Raw genomic sequence first — 21,046 nt, forward strand, 5'->3', positions numbered from 1 at the left:
GTGGGGCTGGCAGCGAGCATTGGCATCCACGGGGCTGAGTCACGGCCGTGGGCCCACGCACGCCGGAGCAGGCACGCTGCCCCGTGACTCAGCCTCGCCGGCAGCACCGTGCACGGCTCGCCCGCCTCGGCGGCAGGGTGGGCTGGCTGCGCACAGGGATGCTCTGCACGGTGGCTGCTTCTCCTCCCACCAGCATCAAGCTCGCATCCAGCCTGACCTGGCTGCGCCTTGGGGAGAGAGCCCCGCAGGGTTGTCCTGGCTGAGCCCTGCGGATGCTGGATGCGGCTTCTGTCCTCTCCCTGGTGGCGAAGGCACGCGCAGCCAGGCAGGAGCCGTGCTGCAAACCAGAGCCTGTGCACTACCCGGCGCTGGGTCCACAGTGGAGGGAAGGGGACTGGGGACCATGGCAGAAGGCAGGGGTCAGGGACTGTGGAGGAGGGCAGGGGGTCGGGGACCACGGCAAACAGCAGGGGCTCTCACCACCCACCCAGCGAGAGGTGGATGGAGGCACCATCCCGCTGGAGGCTCGGGCTCATGCAAAGTACTTATTATAACCCTACTGCCTGGCCTGTCTGTCTGTCTGTCTTTCCAACTATCTGTCTCGCTTGCTAATCAAAGAAGGTTGTTCCAAGAAAGCTGGAAGAGGAGAAGGAATGTCTCACTTGGCCGTGGCTTCCTTTGGAAAGTCTGGAAAAGCTGTGGCATCTCAACGTGCGTGAAGGTCTGCCTGGCAAGGAGCACATTTTCCTTCCAAAGCTGCTGTAAAGATGTGAATCATGAGCCGGTAACGCTCCTGGCAGAATGAAAACCGATTCCACTGAGACGTGGTGCTGGCAGCGGCTCTGCTGTATCTCTTGGACGAAAAAGACAAACATTTATCTTAGAGACATCACTGGGGAAGAGCTGCCGGTGCTGCCGAGAGCCCGGCAGCAGCCGGATCCTGCCTGCACCCCAGGGTGCTCCCACCAAGGGGAGCCTCAAGCAGGTTTCCCAAAGGTCTCCCAAAGCCCAGCAGTGGCATTGTCAATATTCAAATACAAGCCAAGGGGTTTACAGTCCCCCTCGGTTGCCCTCCACCGTCCTCTTTGGTTGCCCTCCACAACCTCAACCCCTTGGCAGCATCTCTGCATTTCAGGGATGAGAATATCCCATATCCCAGTGGCTTGTTTGCAATGATGTCGATTCAATTTCTGGGTTTTTATAGGCATCGCATTGCATATTGCAGGGAGAGATGAGGAGGGGGTGCCTGAGCAGATGGGTTTTTCTTGCTGTGAGCTTGAGGACAGACCTTCTCATGGTGATGAGCCAAACTCCGCACCTCTGCAGCCGGAACTGTGCCGAACACGTGCCTTTTGGTAGCAGCAACCGCGCATGGGGAAAGTGGGGATTCATTGCCCGTTTCATCAGAAAAGGATGTAAAATCTTTGGAAAGGTCTGCTGGGAGCCAGTGGGGAGCCCCGCGATTCCACTTGTAGCACAGTGGACGTCTCCCTGTGCCACCATCTCCACCCAGCCTGTCCCTTGCTGTCCCCATGCACCCAACGCTGGGGCCAAAACCCCACCACACCTTGCCCCTGAAACACTCCATGCTGCAATTGCAAGACCCCAGCAGATGTGGCATCTTTATGAAGCCACTTGCTCTCTTCCCAGGTGGCCCCAAAATCTGCCCACCCAGTTGTCCACCACAGAGCTGAGGCTGCTGCCCTCCCCGCTGCACCCACCCCGCTGGCGGCAGCTTACCTGACCGGCTCAAGCCGCTGTTCATGGATCCCAGAGCAAACAAGACCCCCCCTTCCATGCAAGTCCCTCCTTTTTGTGGACTTTGGAGTTTTCTGGAGCCCAGAGGGCACCCTGGCTCACACCATCCCCAGCCTTCAGGGCTGGGCTCAGATTTCATCACCACTTTGCTGCTCAGAGTTGGAAGAGTTTTAACATTAAGCGTTGCTGTGCAGCATGTGGCTTCAGGTCACGTCGGCCAAACAAAGCCTCCGCCTCAAGCCAGAGCACTACAGCCAGTTTATGTCTGTGGAGAGCCCCAAAATCAATACATTTTGCCCAAGACACATGTGCAGAACACTGAATCAGGAGGGCAAGTAAAGCTACATCCCGAAGAGTGTGCAGGTGCTTTGGGGACACTTCCCTCGGTTGATACCCATAGGAGGAGGAAGCCCATTTGCAGGCTGCAAAGGGGTTTGCACATGACATCGGCTCTTCCCAATGGAGACAGGGCGAAGGATGGGGAGCAAGCCCCACCGCTGGAGATGCCTGCCTTGGGAAAAGCCTTGGCCTAGGGACCAGTGATGCCCCAAAATATTGGCCACTTGAGAGAGATGGGAAAATCCTGGATATTGGTCCCAACAGGTCACTGTTTAATTTAGCATGCCTGGGTGACATTCAGGGCAAGAGGTAGAGGAGCCAGGGCAGCCCGGAGCCCTGGGAAGGTTATTTGCACTCTGTGGGGTGTTCAGCAAACATAATCCCTGCAAAATGGGGGGATGGAGAGGGGATGGAGAGGGGATGGAAATGGAACAGGTAGGAGGGAGGTGGGTGGTGGGCCAGGGCCTGGGGGTTTCCCTTGAAGCAGAGGAGAGGCCGGAGGGGTTGCAGGGTACTCGCATGCTGCTTTCTCGCGGCCAAGAGCCTGTGCAGCACGGGAGGCAGTTCAGTGCTATGTTATAGTGAATTCCCATGCAATTACTCTATATATGCCCAGCACTCCCGCACAGGTTGGCTGCTGCTTTTCTAACGTGTTCATTAGTGGTCATTTAATTACAGGATGCAAAAATGAGCTGTTCCAAAGTACCAATATACATATGCAAAACATGCAATGAGCAATTAGTGCTACTAATGAGAGAGGGAGTCGTGGTAGCAACAACAGGAAAAATACAGCAGCGTCCCAGCAAACCTGCGATCTGACCTAGCTCAGCCAGCCTGCTGTGACCTGGAATTATCCCAGCGGCCTTTTGGGACACAGGGATTGAAAATGAAACACAGGTGGGTGAGCTGATGGCGAGCAGCTATTTCCTACCCACGAGAGAGACAAGGGGTGTCCGAAACTACCCCATATTCACAGCAAAAGCTGTCAGAGGGGACGGGACAGGATGAGACAGGGGTGCTGGCACAACTACCGCTTCAACTCTGAATCTAAATTCAGCAGGACAGGGAAGTCCCTTGCTTCCCAGCAACTCTCCGGTGCTGTTTGCCTGGAGATGGGAATTAATGGGGTTGAGCATAGGAACCGAGGGCTCCTGGGGACGGGGAACGCTGCCGGGTGCTTCCCTGTAGCTGTGATTAATTGTTGTTAATATTAAATTCAGCACTTTTACGGAGGATGGAGAAGTGTTTAGGCAGAAGCCCAGCTCCTGTCCTACCTGTCATTAAAAACCACTGCAATTAAGCCATAGTGGAAGGAAATACGAATAAACACATCCTTTGTAAGTGGCTTCAGCTTTCCACGGACATCTGTGTCCCACCGTTTCCTCTTCGGCTGACTGAGCTGCTTCTGTTTTCCCTCTTCCCATGACCTGTACTTTGCTTTTTCTCCTTAATCCTGCCTGCAGCTCCTGATGGCTGGGGCTCAAGCAGGGAGGAAAGGAGCCCCAGCTGCCTCTGACCCACTGCAACCCATGGAAACTTCATGCCTGCTGCAGCCCCAGCCCCAGCCCCAGGCCAAACTCAAGGCTGGGCTCTGGTTTCTTGCTCACCTAGTTGGTCCCCGATGCTCTTTTCACTCCTTTGCTCATTTGCAGCCAGCGCTGGGGCAGGGTGCAAGCTGTAGCTAGTCGAAGCGAAATGCTAAAGCTCTGCCAGGGAGGGGATTTGTCAGCAAAGCCAGGTACATGAGCACGGTGCACCCCAGTAAAATCATTAGCAGAGCACAGAGAAGCTCCTCAACCCACCAGGCTGCCAGGTGCGGGGTGCTCTCAGTACCTGCTCATGCCGTGATGAGAGATGCTGGGACTTGGGCACATGCAGGAGAGGTGCCCAGGTCCCTGCTGGCACTGTGAAGCCAGGCGCTCCCTCCGGCTTGGCCCCATCATCTCCATCAGCCGGAGGAGCACAGCACAGCCAGGAGGTGCCACCAGACCTCGAATTCCCCGGGGACACTGGGAATGGGCAGTGCCGCAGCACACCATGCTTGCCGGCACCCCCAGATGAAACATTCCAACCTGCTTCAACAAATCTTTTTGTCACATTCAGGCAGAAAACTGAAGAGTTTTAGAAAATGTGAAGAAGCATTTAGAAACTCTGGGGGTGCTCGCAGAGCCCCCCTCCTCTCCATTGGCAGAAATCTGAACGCCTGGTGCTTTCTGCTTGACGAAGGATTGCTACTGTCCCAATATAAAGCATTTAACAACTTGTTCCCACCTTGCAGCGGATGTGGATGGGATTTTCAGCAGTTGAGACCTGCTCCTGCTTAAGTTAATGGTGACTGGCCTCAGCCAAACACTCCCAAAGAGCCAGCCCTGGCTATCAACCCCACAGGGCCCGGCGCAGCCCCGAGGTCTGCGGCAGAGCTGTACTGACAAGCGCGATCATGGGGCAAAGCAGAACACGGGGGGAGTTTACTGCATCCCAGGACAGGGTTCTCCCACGACGTTGTCTGCCTGGCTTATTCTGACTGCGGTTCTCCCCTGGCGAAGGACAAGGCAGGATGCCACAGGGCAGGATGCGGGGCCGGTGGTGACGGGTCAGCCTTCGCCAGAGGACAGACACCGTGAGGAGCCACACCAGTGGGGGCCGAAGGGGGACCCTCCTCCACCTCTCCCCAGTGACTGACAGGACTGCAACACAGCCAGAAGCCACGGTTAAAACCTAGGGAATGCCAGGAGACACAGGTCGGGGTGGCAGCAATGTAGAGCCAGGTACGTGCCATGTCATGGCAGGTTAGAAACAGTGTGGCCAGCATCCTGGTCCCTTCCACAGCAGGTCCTTAAACCCCTGACATTGCCTGAGGAAAGGCAAAAAAAAACCAGGATAAGACTTAGGGTGATGGATTTGGAGATAAAGAGGGACAGAGAGGGAAAATAAACCCTGCGGCAAGTAAGATACCAGTGCCAGGAATACTATGTTAAATATTTTTGACCTGGTGACATATAGATTGTGCAAAAAGCGTCCTGAGAGCTGAAGCTGGCTTTTCAGAGCCATGAAGGACGCTGGCAGATCCGCACAGGGGAGGGATGGATGAGGAGGGATGGGGGAGCACCAGGTGTGCCTAAATTCAGGTAGATCTGGGACTCTGGAAGCCGCAGAGCCTGACCGGCTGGCAACACATCAGGTGGTGACGGCCCAGCAACGGGTCTGGGACAAAATGGGAATGGGGGATTGCGGGAATGCCCTGGCTTCAACCTGGCACTGGATGGGAAAGAGCGATGGCAGTGGTCCCTGCACTGGACCGGGGCTCCGGCCACGTCCCCGGGCTCTGCCGCTGTGGCAGAGAAGGGAAAGACTTTTGCCAGGACCGCAGTCCTGATGAACGATTTTTTTTTTCCCATTGCTTGCAAACATCGTCATCTTGTATATAAACACAAAATGCCAAAATGTGAGTCAGCTTAATGGCAGTTTGGCTTCTGCACAGAACCAAGCTGATAAACGGCAGAACTACAGTTTGCAGAGATGATTTATTCCTGTTTCAGGGGATTTCAACAAATCACTTCATGGCAGGTAGAATGTACTCCCATGATATAAAAAAAATAATTTTAAAAATAAAATAAATTTTAGAAAAATTATTTTAAAAAAATTTTTTTTTCAATTACTTGCTTCCAATTGATGAGCGGAAACCTTTCAGTCTCAGTTACTTTTTTGGCTTTGATATACATTAGAGAGTAGAAAGAAATTCAGACAATATCTTCCTATGAGCAGTAGATTCAAACTATATAAAGGTGGGGTTTTTTTTAAATAGCTGCTAAATAAGTTTTGTGGCCCAATGCTTTGATCCAGCACAACAAAAGATCCTATTCACATGAGGAAGCAGATCTGAGACCGCCTCAGGAATCCTAATTCCTGAATTTCTCAGCTTTTTTTTCCCTAACATAAAGAATCTCAATGAGCCAATTATGGAGATCTTGACATAATGTCATTTTTTCAGTAACAAATGCTACAGTTTAAATTCCACTCTGTAAACATTCAGGCATGTACTTATATCTACACGTGTAAATAATCCCATGCAGGTCAGCAAAACTAACCATGTATATAAAGTTAAGTGCATGTAAAAAAGTGTCTGCAGGATTCAGGCCAGTGATTGCAAAACAGTTTAAACTATAATCCTCCATTTTCATTAGTTTCTTAAAAAAATTCTGCTGTGGGCTTGAAATTCTTCCTGTTTTGTTGAGCCAAAGGTGATTTTTCTCCCCAGGCAGTCTGAGCAAAAACCCTCCTGCTGTTTTTAAGTTGTTAGGCTTCAAAAATCACATTTCCCAATAAGGATGTTCTGCCCTTTTAATTTAGAGAGTTCAACATTGACATCTATTGTGTAAATAAAGCTAATTAAAGACAGTTACTATTTGCTATATATAAAGTCCTCCAACACCACAGTCGGTAGATTTGGCTGTTTTTGCTAAGTAAAGCAGTATATGTAGGCACTGGGAGCATCCTTTATTACTATAAATGGGGTGTTAATTTTTCAGCCTAATATATAATTTAAATAAGACCTCAGCCCCAAAACTCTGTATGTTCATCCTCTTCTAGAATGCTGAGCAGCACAGAAGTGGAGGGCTCCCGGCTTTAGCTCTGTTCTCTCGAAGACAGAGACATCCACCCATGAACAGTGCTAAATTATTGCTGCCATGCCTTGCCTCACTAGGAAAACCAAGGCAGTGACTGGGCGTTGCTGAAGTTTCTGTGGTTAATGAAGCACGCTGCTCATTTAGGGGAAGCAGGTGGGTTGCGGGCTGGTTTGCAGCCTGGCTGAGGTTAGGAAGATGATAACCTCTCCGAGAGCCCTGCCTGCATTTCTGGCTTGTAAGAAGAAGTTTGAGGCTGTAGCAAAGTGATGAACTCGGTGCCTCCCAGTCTAAGCAGCCAGGCTGTGAAGGTAAGACAGGGCAGGATGAAAACCTGGTTAAAAATCGAAACACCTCCAGCCAAGACAAACTGCCTCTAGAGGAATATGGCATATGCCTTGAGTTTGAACTGAACACAACAAGAAAAGGAAGCAAGAGATCCAGATTAAGGGCAAATCCTTCATTAAGAGCTTAAATGGTCCAGATAAAAAATAAAACATGGCAAGCATTACTTGGGTTATAATAAAATGGGATTTAATAAATATGCGTTACGACCATGAAAGGGGAACAGAATATTTTCCCTGCTGTTCCACAGAGCCAAAGCTGAGGAAGGAACTGAAATGAGAACGGTAAAAGAAGAGAAATGAGCAGATGGGAAAAAGCCACTTAGCACAACAAATTTGCTTCTCAGCCCCCACTTGCCCGGTTTACAGCCAGAGCCTTTTCTCTCTCTACGGCCACTTGTCTTTGCCTCCCGAAACCAGTGCAGGGATTCGCAGGAGCGTGTAACGTCCTTCGGCAGTCCTTGCAGAGGACCAGGCTGTCTGGTTTTGAGACACTGAGCCCTCGAGGGAAGCGCGAGCACACAAGCCGGCGGTGAGCACCGCGTGTTTGCCACACACCAGTGCAATGGTACATCTGCTGCTGTGCGGCATGCCCTGTCATTACAGGGGAGAGGGGAGGTTGTTCTTCCTACCTTGCAGAAACATCAGCTGAAGATGGTGGAATATTTTTTTTAATATTTTCAGCCATGCTTCAGCTTTGTAGCTTATTCAGGATCAGGTTCTCCAGGCACCCAGGAGTTTAATATTAATAACTGAGATGTTTTGGCCAGACAGGTAGAACACACAATCTGCTTGTTGTTTGTTTGTTTGTTTGGACTGAAGAAATACTGAGAGGCAGTTTCAGCTCCTTGTTTTGTTTTCTAAGTGTTCTAGGAAATAATTTACCAAATAAACAGACAATATATGGGACAGTTTCAGGCATACAGTGACAAGATGGGATCACACATCGTAGCACAGCAGCCAACTCAGTCTACACCAAATTCCCTTTCAGAGGTATCCTTCAGTAAATAACTTGGCTGTCTAAATCTATCAAAACACAAAATCTGAGCAGTTCTCTCAGGTACAAATCATGCAAAGCCTCCGAACGCTGCAGCCTGGAGGAAACCTTTGGTAGGAAATTACCAAAAATCCAGTGATGGGTTATGGTTTTTCCTGACTGTCATTAAGAGTTTAGTGTGTGCCACGAAGCACGAGGGTTAGCTGATTTTTGCTTATTGAGTGTGACTGTCAGAACTCCCATTACCCAATTCAAGGAGATTCCTGGTTTATAAAAAGATTAGAGCCCTATTCCTAAATCTTGATTGCATCTAGCCAATAATTGCTGGATTGAATTGGATTTCTCCCTCGACAACCTTTCATTGCATCCTATATGCCACTTTGTTTCGCGCCTAACTCACCTTTTTAACAAATATTTGCTGTGTTTCCAGTACCCCAGGACTGGTATTTCTCCTTCGCTGCAGAAGCGTGCACTTTCTCTTACCTCAATCGAAAGGTACTGAATGTATTTGTCTACTCCACAAAGAGCAGAACTCAGACCTGAGTGAATTCACATTTTATTTCCATAATATACCACAGTTGTCAGGGCAGCAACATAGGTAAAAATGACTAGGAGATATGATAACCATCTCTGCCAAAGCGTTATGTATTAGTGTTTTCAGCAACATTTTCTTCCCATCTTGTTCCCTGGAAACAGAACTGGGTGCATGGCAGAAACATGCATTCATGCTCAGCTTTAAACATGATTGTTTGGAAGCTGTTTGCTGCTATTTTGCACTCATGGACCATCAATATCCCAGCAAAAGTCCTGAATACTCAGCAAGCATCAAGCACTCCATGGATATTATTTAAGAATGTCAAAATGCTAAAATTAATGTTGCCTTTTGTAATTTTCAAGTACTTGATTCTGAAGCCCCAGCAATAATCTTTTACTGTAGCCTTTTCTTTGTGCAGTGTAAATAAAACCTTTAAGTTATAAAGTGTGAAGTGCAGCAGCGACCAGTTTAGAATTAAATCAGTTTTTAATCAACACAAATGCTAAATATATCACCTAGCAGTAGAATCAGTGGACTGCGTTGGGCCACCCCAATTGCAGTCACCACACTAACATACCAGGGGTCAAATTACCCTGTATAATTTGTTCTTCTCTAATCAAAGGCTTAATCCTGCCACCACAGCAATAAATTGAAATAATGACTGGTTCCTGTGTTTGTAGACAGAAGCATACTCTTTCTGTGCTTATAGAACACAAGTGTGTAGAAACCCTCTTAAATACAAACTAAAAATCGATATAATACTTTTTCAATGCCTTCCACTTCACACTTGCCACATCATTGCTGAACTGCTCTGATATATCTGCTCCAGTTGGAGTAGTGGAGGTCATCTATATTCCTAGACAGCATGGGAGTTGCAGCCATGCAGGTGAAATCTCAGGTATAGACAAGAAGAATGCTCTTTTCTACCCTTTCTGGGGAAAAGAAAAAAAAAAAAAGAAAATCACCAAAAAGCCAGTATTACTGAGTTGGGTTATTTTTTAAAATTATTCTGGCACCCACAGCGCAGAATAACAGATTTGTAGTTAAAATACATTGTGACAGCCTGAGCCAGGGGATGAGAAAGTGAATCTATTCCGGGATGCGGTTGGGAACGCTCTGTTACTCTCCAAGCGAATGCTCAGCTCAGACGGCGATGGCTGTCCCCATCTCCGTTCCCAGCTCAGCAGCACTCGGGGTCACCTTTCTGTCACAGATCAACAGAGACAAGGGATCAAATCACAGAAATGCCACAGCAATTCTCCCCAGAAACCCAAATTCAAAAAGCGCTTGATGCACACATAGCAAATGTTTCACTAAGTTTCACATTGTGTAATTCCTTGAAGCACTTACAGTCCCCTAGCTAGGGTTTTCTGTGGATTTGCAGCAGGTCTTTCTTCCAAACCTGCAGCATGTGCACCAGATGATTGCATAAGCCTGTAATTGTGCCGGTAAAGTCTCATCCCCACCACTTTTTGGTTGAATAATCCAAAACACTAAATATAAAATGTGTTGCAATTTGCATCTGCACTGTTGCAAAAATCAGAAAATGGTAAAATTCTGTGTTGGAACGTTTATACCCATTGCAGAAATGACAATTTTTCCAACTCTTTATCATTTTCTCCATAGTACTGTAGCAAAATCCCGTATCAAGTGTCACCCTAGGAGGAAACTTGCCTGCAAGGTTATATGAATAGATTAGGCTAGTTTAGCTCTGAATAGTTAGACTAGTTTAGAATAATTTCATTCTGAGGGTCCTTTTGCTGCTCCCATAAAAGAGAACTCCCCTATCCATCAGGATCTTCCCACAGAAACTGTGGTATGAAGGCAGGATGTCTAAATAAGTGAGCTGTGAGAATAGAAAAATTTTCTGTTTCTCTATAGTGTTGGCTTCAAAACCTTATTTTGTAAGATCATACAAGTTATGATGTTACATAGGTAAAGGAGCATGTACAAGATCTTCACAGCTAGAGGGGAGAAGGTCACATTGCAGCACAGAACAACAGCACATCGGCATCCAGCCCTTCCTTCAGAGGAGATGGAAGAAAAGTTTCCAGAGGATGTAAAATACATCTGGACTTTCTCTAAGGCGAAGGGTTTTTTTCCTCCCAGGCCAGTAATAGCTGCACATCTCATCTACTCAGGGTTTGAAAGGCGTTACCAGTTTTGCCCGTCAGAATGGCCTGCTCTTTATGGAAGGTAAAGCCAGTTCAGAAGACTTCTCACGGAAGCGCCAGCAGCAGTCATTTGCTTGGCGCAGGAAGAACATGAGACTGTCCTGCAGCATGCATGAAGGACCACTCATGGGAAGGCGGCACACAACAAGCATCTGCTTGGCAGCCCCCTGAAACTTTATTTTTAATGGGTGTCCTTTTGTACAATGCTAAAAATTACTGATGCTACATCTGCAAGATAAAAAACTGAACAACTTGAGAAGGGGAGAACGGGCGAGTTAACATTATGATTATTTTTCTCCTTCTTGGCCTGACTTGGAACCACAGAAACTCCTCCCTAATTTATATCACATAGGGACTATTTTTACATGCCTTTTCACTGCCTTCCACCTACTCACAGAAGTCCTGCTGATGACTTTACAGTGTCACTTCCCACTATTTGACTGCAACTGTTGGTCATTTTCACTGTTTTTTGCTATTTTATGCTGGGCTATAAAGTGGAGTTGCAGCATGGCAGCGAGAGTGATTCAACTCTGAGAATCCTGGATGAGCACCGCTGTAGCTGATCTCCAGTCAGTGTCTTATAGCTTCTACCCTGTCTTCTTGCCATCAGTTCTTAATGGCTTAAGACTTTGCTTTAGTGTGGTTGTAGCCTAATAGGCTTGTCTCCCTAATTTGAATGTCCTGAGAAGTTGCAAGTAGATGGAGTGGGAACTTGATGCTGGGCTAGTCTAGGTGACATCAGCAACTGCCACTGGTATAGTCCTTCTCTTGCTGTGTTTATTCCTTGGTTCTTCCATCCCCAGACAGCCCCATTCATAGCAAGCTTAACAGCCTTTTTTCACCCCCAACTTTTTTTTTTTTTTTTTTTTTTTAATTAAGAAGCAGAGTGTCATGCAAGTTTCTCCACCAAGTGTTCGTAGTTATGAAAGCACGTTAGATGTGGCTGTATTTGCAGACAACAGCGGTACTTCCTTTCTTCGGAAACAGAGCAAGTTTCTATTTCAGGCTTTGCTGACTCAAGGGTGAGGTACCCGAGCTGATTCAGCAGCTTGGCAAGCCAGGAGAACTTTTGGTTATGAATGGAATGAGCAATAAATTTAAAGTTTGTCTTCATCTTACAGAAATGTATGTTTGAGTGAAACCACCTCCTGGTGGCACACATTTTGCCAAATAAGTGGTATAGTCTGCATTGCTTTCAGTGTAGAAGACGACTCGAATGAGACAACCATAAAGCCTGCAAGAAAAATCCTAGAGCCAATGATTCCCACTCAGCTGGGCCAGGTTTTATCCTCCCTCTTGAGGTCCCAGTCACATAAAAAGATCTTCTACTGCTTACTCACTTATTTTATCTGTGCATCTCATCTGGGATATGAAACCGTGTCAGTAATAAGAGTAATTTCAACTGCAACTTCGGAAGGGTGAAAATACAGAACACAAAACCAACCTGGCTACCCCAAGGAAGTAAGAAAAATGCACCACTTACCCAGCGTCCGTGGCTTCATATGGAAAAGATGTCAAAGGTAATCTTGGTGCTCTTCTTTTATGGAAAAGTGAAATAAGCATTGTGATACTTTTCCAATTTTAAAAACCATGGAGAGGTAACAATCCTCCAAAATATTTTCTAATGTTTAGCTGTTAGTTTGTGAACAGAAGTCAGAAAATCCAGGTTTGTTTTTTTTTTAAATCCATAACATAAGTTCTTTCATCTAGAGGTTATCAGGATTCAAAACAAAGCTCATAATGAATGCTGCACACATCAACAAAGATGCAGATGCAGAAGTTTGCCAGAAAGTGAGATCCTGCTATTTATTAAGGTAAGAAAGTAGGAATGGAGCATCTGGGCTGTCTCCCCTGAGCCTTTCTGTCTGCGGATGGACAAAACAGGTTTTAACGCATTTGCTCCAGTATTTATGCTGTTCCAGAGCCAGACAGGATCAGTAGTCTCATCCATGGCATCCATGATGCCTTTTCTTTAGGGCTATAAGTTTTTCTTTGACAGTATACAATAAAGGCCACAAACTTCTAAACAGCACTCCTCCTCCCCATCTACACCAATTATATTGGCATTAATATACGCTGTTGTTCTAGCCAGCAGTTCCCATGTCATATTCTTCTGCCTCATGAAGGCGGTTTGTGAAGTCTAAAAAAGCATCATGTGGGTTGTCACATTTCAGAACCCCCCTAAATAGTTTCACACAGCTCCATCAGATAAGTGGTGAAGCACAATATTATGAACATCAAACAAAAACTAATCATTAGAGCTGACAAAGCTGTGCCTCTGAGAAGGGAAGTAAATTCAATTCTATAGACTAAATATGTATATTTAGCAGCATGAAGTTAAAAGAAATGGGCAAGTAGGATATGCACTTGCTCAGCTATTGCTCTGTAAAATATTTCCTCTAACTCGGTCTCTGAGAAAGGAAACCAGTCACAGAGTACTTTGGAAGGGCAGACAGAGTTCTCTGTAGGAAAACAGCACAACCCAGAACTACCAGACACTAAAACGAACCTGGGACTCAAAGTCAATACTGTGTGGTAGCTCCCAGCTCTACCAAGATGTGCTAACTATTGTTGCTAAGAAAGTGACCAAGAGGAAGCATCTTCCTTAAAGGATGCTACAAACATGACCCACACAGATGCTGCCTTGGAAGGACACGCTGGTTGTATTATATTCCATGCGGTTAAACTCCTCCTGGATAAAAACAAATCAGAGTTGCAGGGCAGGAAATAACAGATACAAATTCAAACCACTTCTTGCCCTCCAAGACAAATTTTACTCAGGCTTGAAATAAATACAAGCATCATTGTTGTTTACTGCTTACATGTATTTAATCTGCTTCTTGAATTCAACAGAGAAAAATCTTCATGATAAAAGCAAACTGAAAGAATACTGTCCATGACATAACACTTGATTTAAAAAATTCAGTCTTTTGGGAGGCAGCATGAGGTCTTTCCCAGCCAAGACAGAGCTAACAAAAGTGAATAGAAGGTAACTGTTCTCCCTACTGCACACACAGTGTATGTTTCCACAGAACTTGATAATGACAGAGGAAGCTGGGGAATGGCTGGGCTGGTGAGTGTTGGGTGATTGTTTCACCCAAAAGATCAAGAGCAGGAGCAGGATGGGAGTCTACGAGTAACAAAACTAGTGGGAGCTTCCTTGGGGGAGCAAGGATTCTGAACAACCTTGAAATCGTGATCTGAAGCTTACCAAAGGAGGGTTTTCACAAGTCAGATGCCTTCTTCGGTCCCACTTCACTGTCCTTCGAACCAGTGAACAAAAGCTGGGAAAGAGGAGACTGCTTCATTAGCGGAGATCAAAAGCAGGCTCTGACTAGTAGCCAGAAAAAAATTTGGGATCATGTGGGTCACTCATTTAAAACTTGTGATGTGGCCAGTATCTTTGATGTGATTCTGTTTATTCTAAAGCATACAAAGTCCCACTTTATTGAGCACAGGGGGAACAACACACACTTCTCTTGCTTCTCAGTCTGAGCTTTGCTTCTGCTTGCCCTCTGTCTCCTGCACACACGTACCTCCATGCCCAAAGTGTTGGTCTCTTCCGTGTGCATGCAGAGAAAAATGCATATAAGCAGCCTCTCTCCTCTGACTGTGTGAGCACACTCGCGCACGTGAACCCTCTCTGTGCAGCATACATGCACCTGAACCACCTCCTTCTGCGCGCTCACTTACTGCTGTATGCGCAAAACCAGCAGCCTAACAGTTTTATTTTGCATGAAGGTATGATCCTGTATCTATCTTCATTTTAGATGAAAATTTAATTAACGCCTACCCAAGCAAGTTTCAGTAGTAAATATCAGTTTGAAGGGCCTCAACTTTTACTATGCTCTAGCCAAACAACATTTTAATTATTTACCACCTATGCACTCTTAATCACCCTGGGCAAAAGGAACCGAATGAAAGCATGGCTTTGTTGATACCAGAGGGAAAGGTCGCATCTTCAACTGGAGAAAAATGTACCCTGGTGTTCTTTTCAGTGACATCCTGATTTACTTAGAAATAATGAGGGCTTAAATTATTTCTTGTTTCTCCCTCCATATTTTAGCTCTTTGTAGTTTCTACCCTTTTCAGAGGGGTGTTAAGGAAACGTGGCTGACCCAGACTGGCAGTTGAGTAAGGATATCATAAGCAATAACAATAAGCCAATACTATCACAACGCAAGGCTAAAAAAATTTAGGCTGGAATTTCAGTACCTCTTACATCTCAAAGTTCAAATCACCCAGTCTCTACAACGACATAAATCTTACAGGTTTACATAACGAAGTTAAAAAACACAGGTATTTTACCTTAAATTCTTTGCCATTGAGGTAAAAAACTTTTTTCCTTTTTTCCACCAAACTTCTACAATATCTTTGAATCCTTGGAAGTTGTTGTATTTATTTAATCCTCCAGATTAAATAAATTAATCATCCTTTATGAAGTAAAAAGGTAACTTAAAGTACATTTAGGTGAATCAATAAAAAGGTTGCAAAGAAGTCCTATTAAATTTATCAATTAATAGCCAAGCCCAGGAGGCCATCCTTCCATTCTGCTCTGTCAGCTAAGGGATTTCTTTCTTCCTAACAATGTTTATGTAAGAGTGGCCTGGTAAGCAGCACTCGCTGTAAAATATTGATCAACCAAGACATTAGTTGGAATTCGAGAGATGGCTATGTCATAGCAAAACCAAAACAATTATCACTATTGATTGGTCTTTTTTATTATAGATTATTTTGGTATTTGAGTACGTGAGGAAATACTAATTTCTTCAAAATAATAATAAAACAACCACATTTTACAGCATGGTTACTGCAGAAAAAGTAATATCTTTACAAAAGAAATGGAAAAAAATACAGGTTTCAGTTCCAGTAACTGTGTGGCCACATATTTGCTATTACTATTTAAAAAAAAAAAAAAAAAAAAGGGGGTAAATTTTACCGAATGGCGCCGTCTTCAGAGGACAAGGGGCTCGCTGCTGGGCAAGAAGAACCGCTGAAGGAAGGGCCGCTGGAGTCGAGTGCTTTGCGGGCAGCCAGCTGGGAAAGGCTCACCTGGAAAACAGTAAATGGGATTTAGGGAAGCAGGAGGCAAAGCAGGGCCCAGGCCGCTGCCGAAAGCAAGCGGACAAGCAGCAGAGCAGGGGCTGGGGCGAAGGGAGGGAGCAGGATGGGGAGAAACTGGTGGGACCGAGCGTTTGGGAACATCACCTGTGAGCAAGGGTGAGGGATGGGGAGCTGGCAAGAGGAGGGGAAGGAGCTGAAGCAAGCGCTGAGAGAAACTCTGCGAAGGCAAGAAAGATACGGGCCGCCTGGGGAGGAAGAGATAATGAAATTGAGGGAGCGGTGCAGGCGAGATAGCGTCAGTTATAAACAAGCGAAGAAAGAGGAGAAAAATAAGCCAGCAAGTCCGGCAGGCTGCGGGGATGCGGAAAGGTTGAGTTGTTTGCTGAAGTGCATGTTGTTCGCGCATGGCAAATGTCAGCCGTGCCGGCGGCGGCCTTTTCCCCCCAGCCCCCCGTGAACAAACGCGGCGCTAAAGGCGCCGGTGGGACCCGCCAGCGCGGAGGGCGGCCGCTGGGGCAGCGCACGGCGAGAGGCCGGGCCGCGGCGGAGGGACGGGACGGGACGGGACACGGACACCTTGAGGGACCTGCCCGGCTCCAGCCGCCGGTAACCCCGCGCCGTCCCGTCCCTGTCAGCCCTCCCCGCCCGCTACCGGCGAGGAGCAGCCGCGGCGAGGGGGTGGCGTCGCTGCCTCACGGAGGGGATAAGTCGCCCCCCCCCCCCCCCCCGCCACCCCGGGCCCATCTCTGAGGGGAAAGAGGCGCACCCGGGGCCCTGCGGGCCGGTGCGTGTCCGAGGGGAGCGACTCCCGCCCCGCGCCCCTCAGGCCGGGAAGAGGGCGGCGGGGGGGTGCGCGCTCCCGCCGCGGCGCCGCGCTCCATTGGCCGGCGGGGGCGCGCGCCCGCGCCGCCCCCAACCCGCCCCCGTGTCCCCCCGTGAGGAAGATGGTGGCGGCGGCGGCCGCCCGCGCCTGAGCGCGCCCCCGCCGCTCCCCTTCCTCGGCGGCGCGCAGGCGGGCGGGCCGGCCCCCGCCAGGGCACGGAGCTCCCCGCGGCGGCGCGGCACCACCCCGCCGGGAGGGGTGACGGGACCAGCCCCGCCGGGCCCCGCGGCAGGCGAGGGGGAGGAGGAGGCGGTGGCCGAGCCCCGCGCCGGCGGCTGAGGGGCGCCGCAGGGGCGCTCGGTCTCTCGCCCGGGCGCTGCCCGCGGCACCAGGAAAGCGCGGGGCGGCCTCGGGCCCAAGGCCCCGTTGGCGGGGAGCGGCGGGGAGGGCCGCGCAGGCCGGCGGGGAGGGGACGGGGACGGGGGGGGGGGCGGGGGAGGCGGCCGCCGCCGGTGCCGTCCCGACTGGGCGGGCGGGCGGGAGGGGGCGGTGCGGCGGGAGCCGGCCCCTTGGCGGCGGCCGTGAGGGGAGCGCTGCCCGGCGGGCGCGGGGAGGAAGCGGTGGCCAGCTGCAGCCGACATGGAGGAGCGGTCCCCTCCCGGCGGGGGCCCGGCGTTCCCCCCGCGGGACTGAGCGAGCGGCCGCCCGCCCCCCCCCCCCCCCCCCCTACTCCCCTCCCGCCTTGGCAGGGCTGCGGGGAGCGGGGCCAGCGGCGGGCGGCAGCCCCGGCCCTGCCCGGCCGGCGGAGGCGTGCGAGGCGAGGGGAATATGCGGGGCTGCCCGCGCCCCAGCGCCCTGTGTGCCGAGCCCGGCGAGCGGCGGAGCGCCGCGGCGCTGCCCGGCCGCCCCTCCGCGCAGGCGGCGGCGGCGGCGGCGGGAGGAGACTAGAGGCGACTCTCCGAGGAGCCCGGTGGCTTTCCCAGCCCGAGAGACCCAACTCCTGAGCGGGCTCTTCAGGAGGAATTGACAACATGGCTTCCCCACCGCACCAGCAGCTGCTGCATCACCACAGCACCGAGGTGAGCTGCGACTCCAGCGGGGACAGCAACAGCGTGACGGTGAAAATCAACCCCAAGCAGCACCAGGGCTGCTCCTCTTCCAAGCACTGCAAGTACAGCATCTCCTCCAGCTGCAGCTCGGGGGAGTCGGGGGGCACCCGCCGAGCCGGCGGAGGTGGTGGCAGCGGCCCCGGCCTCCGCCGGCAGAAGAAGCTGCCGCAGCTCTTCGAGAGGGCCTCTTCCAAGTGGTGGAACCCCAAGTTTGACTCCAACAACCTGGAGGAGGCTTGCATGGAGAGGTGCTTCCCGCAGACCCAGCGCAGGTTTCGCTATGCCCTCTTCTACATTGGCGTGGCCTGCCTTCTCTGGGGCATCTACTTCGGCATACACATGAGAGAGAAACAGATCGTTTTCATGGTGCCGGCTCTGTGCTTCCTCTTGGTATGTGTAGCGTTTTTTGTGTTCACTTTCACTAAGACTTACGCCCGCCATTACGTATGGACTTCGCTGATACTCACCCTCCTGGTTTTTGCTTTGACTCTCGCTCCGCAGTTCCAGGCTCTGAAACCTAGCTCAGGAAGTGGTGACATGTCCAATCGGACTCCCCCGGCAGATCCCGCAGAGACTTGTCTTTCTCAAGTAGGCAGTTTTTCTATGTGTATTGAAGTGCTCTTGTTGCTTTACACGGTGATGCACTTACCCTTGTATTTAAGCTTGTTTCTGGGACTGTCATACTCGGTCCTCTTCGAGACCTTTGGTTATCACTTCCGCGATGAGAACTGTTTTACGCCTCTCGGAGCCGGTGCAGTTTACTGGGAGCTGTTGAGTAAAGCCTTCCTGCACATCTGCATCCACGCCATCGGTATTCATTTATTTATCATGTCCGAAGTCAGGTCGAGAAGCACATTCCTGAAAGTGGGGCAATCCATCATGCATGGAAAAGACTTGGAAGTGGAAAAAGCCCTGAAAGAGAGGATGATTCATTCTGTTATGCCAAGAATAATAGCTGATGACTTAATGAAGCAGGGGGATGATGAAAGTGAAAACTCTGTCAAACGTCATTCCACCTCGAGCCCCAAAAACAGGAAGAAGAAGCCCTCCATACAGAAAACCCCCATAATATTCCGTCCTTTTAAAATGCAGCAGATAGAGCAAGTGAGCATTTTGTTCGCAGATATTGTTGGCTTCACGAAAATGAGTGCCAATAAATCTGCCCACGCTCTGGTGGGACTCCTGAATGACCTCTTTGGACGTTTCGACCGTCTGTGCGAGGACACTAAATGTGAGAAGATAAGCACTTTGGGAGACTGTTATTACTGTGTAGCTGGCTGCCCAGAACCCCGGGCAGACCATGCTTACTGCTGCATCGAGATGGGCTTAGGTATGATTAAAGCCATTGAGCAGTTTTGCCAAGAGAAAAAAGAAATGGTGAATATGAGAGTTGGTGTTCATACCGGGACGGTCCTGTGTGGCATTTTGGGAATGAGGAGATTCAAGTTCGATGTGTGGTCCAATGATGTCAATTTGGCCAATCTGATGGAGCAGCTCGGGGTGGCTGGAAAAGTCCATATTTCGGAAGCTACTGCGAAATACTTGGATGACCGTTATGAAATGGAGGATGGAAAGGTGATTGAGCGAGTTGGTCAGAGCGTGGTAGCCGACCAGTTAAAAGGTACGTGCTTTTTTTGTGTGTGTGTGCTCAGTCTTTTTTTTTTTCTTTTCTTTTATGAGGGAATGTATTTTCCCTAGCGCATGTTTTATCCTTGCTGACTTGCAAATTGAACGCGTTTTACATTTAACTCTGCGTGCTGGTGATCAGAAACACCATGGGAATTACAGAATAAAAGATTCCATGGAGATAAGTGTGAAAGATCTTCTGGGATACTAAAAATGTACTCAGACTTCAGAACTCCTTAGCGCTCCTTGTGAGAGTATCACATCGTAGGGAGGAGAAGGTTAATGTGTTTGCTGTCTGCAAGAGGTTTTTGTTTTACTGTTGTGTGTCATCCTTTAATTTAGTAAGTAAACTTGTTAATTGACTTCATGTGCCATACATAGAGCATATGTGTTTTGCAAAATTATGTATATCTGTGAAAAGTTTTTTTTGGCATTGGGAGAGTTGGGACTGCGAAGGCATTTGGGAAAAATGACAGCTGGATTCACAGAAAGAAATGAGCACTGTAGATTTGGCAGTTTGATATAGCAAGTTGTTACAGTTCGAAGTTAGGCTGGAAAAAGTTACTCAGGTGGTTCAGTGAGCTGGCAGATGCTCTTGTTTCTGCAGCTCTGAGGATTTGGGGATGAAACTGCAAATTTGCCTTTCGGAAAAGAAAATGAGGGATCCTTTGGTTCCCCTTATGGCTTGGCTGATTTTCATTTTCTACAGAGTATTCATTTTGAAATGAAACCCTGACTGCTTTCTAGCAGCACTTAGAAGCGCATGCAGGATTGTACATGCTGAGGGTTTAACTGTCTCTTTAGTAAAAGCTGTGTCTCTTTAGTACTGTGCCTTTGTCTTGAGGAGATATGGTTGTCTGCAGCGCTTGTAGCCCAAGGTGGGGAGCAGATGAATCAAAATGGGAGTGGAATATGTTGCAAACCCTTTTATGCTATGGGAGTTTATTTGTTCTGTTTAGAAATGTACCCATTTTTATAAAGTAAGCATGCAAAACAGAGTGGAAGAAACTGAAGGAGTCACAGGACAGTGTTGTGATGGAGGAAGGAGATATTTGTTGCAACAAATACAAAATGAGGCCAGGATGGTTGTAGAAAAGGTCAGTGAGTAAGGACGGTGGGGGGGAGAGATTGCAAAACAGTGGTGGAAGCAGTAATGGCAGGCCGCTCGCCTGTGGCAGGTGCTTATTTTGATGTGACACAAATACTTATTTTTGGTGAGCTAGCTGTCCGCATGCATGTGGCAATGGGGCTGAAATGAGAGGCTTACGGGGAGGAAAAATATCGACAGTGACATTGGTGGCTGGAAGCCATAGAACCGAAGCAGATGTGTGTCCCTGGGCTTTGGCTTTCTGTTTAGGTTCTAAAAATACAAATTCAGTTAATTTCTTTGAAAACTGTTGACACTGATGTATTTCAGTGGAAGTGTGCTTTCAAGAAAAAAGGGTCAGATATAATCTCTCCATTCCTCTACGCTGAATCTGGTGAAAATAGATTGAATAGGTCGTAGAGAAACAACCCTGCGATATTTCCCACTTCCATCTACCTTTACAGCCAGATGCAGTATAAAGGTTGTGTTGTAGCAACAAATGAAATGAAGTATTTTTGCTAAATTTATAACCGTACTTGGTATCATTAATCATAAAATGACATGA

At 48.6% G+C, this 21,046-nt stretch overlaps 2 protein-coding genes across 7 annotated transcripts in view; one reads left to right on the plus strand and one right to left on the minus strand.

Moving 5' to 3' along the window:
• The window catches only part of GLIS2 (GLIS family zinc finger 2), a 300,390-nt gene that overhangs the window by 52,312 nt on the left and 227,032 nt on the right, over positions 1-21,046 (minus strand). The window lies entirely within an intron of this gene.
• ADCY9 (adenylate cyclase 9) overlaps positions 17,180-21,046 on the plus strand; it is a 99,673-nt gene continuing 95,806 nt past the window's right edge. For 5 of the 6 annotated variants that reach the window (XR_007504526.1, XR_007504527.1, XR_007504525.1 and 2 more), the window contains exon 1: positions 17,180-19,389. Coding sequence is in view for 3 of the 6 variants with exons in the window: in XM_049791148.1 (XP_049647105.1) it covers positions 17,691-19,389 (1,699 nt within the window). In the remaining 3 variants the exon portion in view is untranslated. The remainder of the gene's footprint in view (positions 19,390-21,046) is intronic. The other variant, XM_049791150.1, reaches the window with a different exon arrangement.

Source organism: Accipiter gentilis, chromosome 33 (genome assembly GCF_929443795.1).
Source record: "Accipiter gentilis chromosome 33, bAccGen1.1, whole genome shotgun sequence".
NCBI lineage: Eukaryota > Metazoa > Chordata > Aves > Accipitriformes > Accipitridae > Astur > Astur gentilis.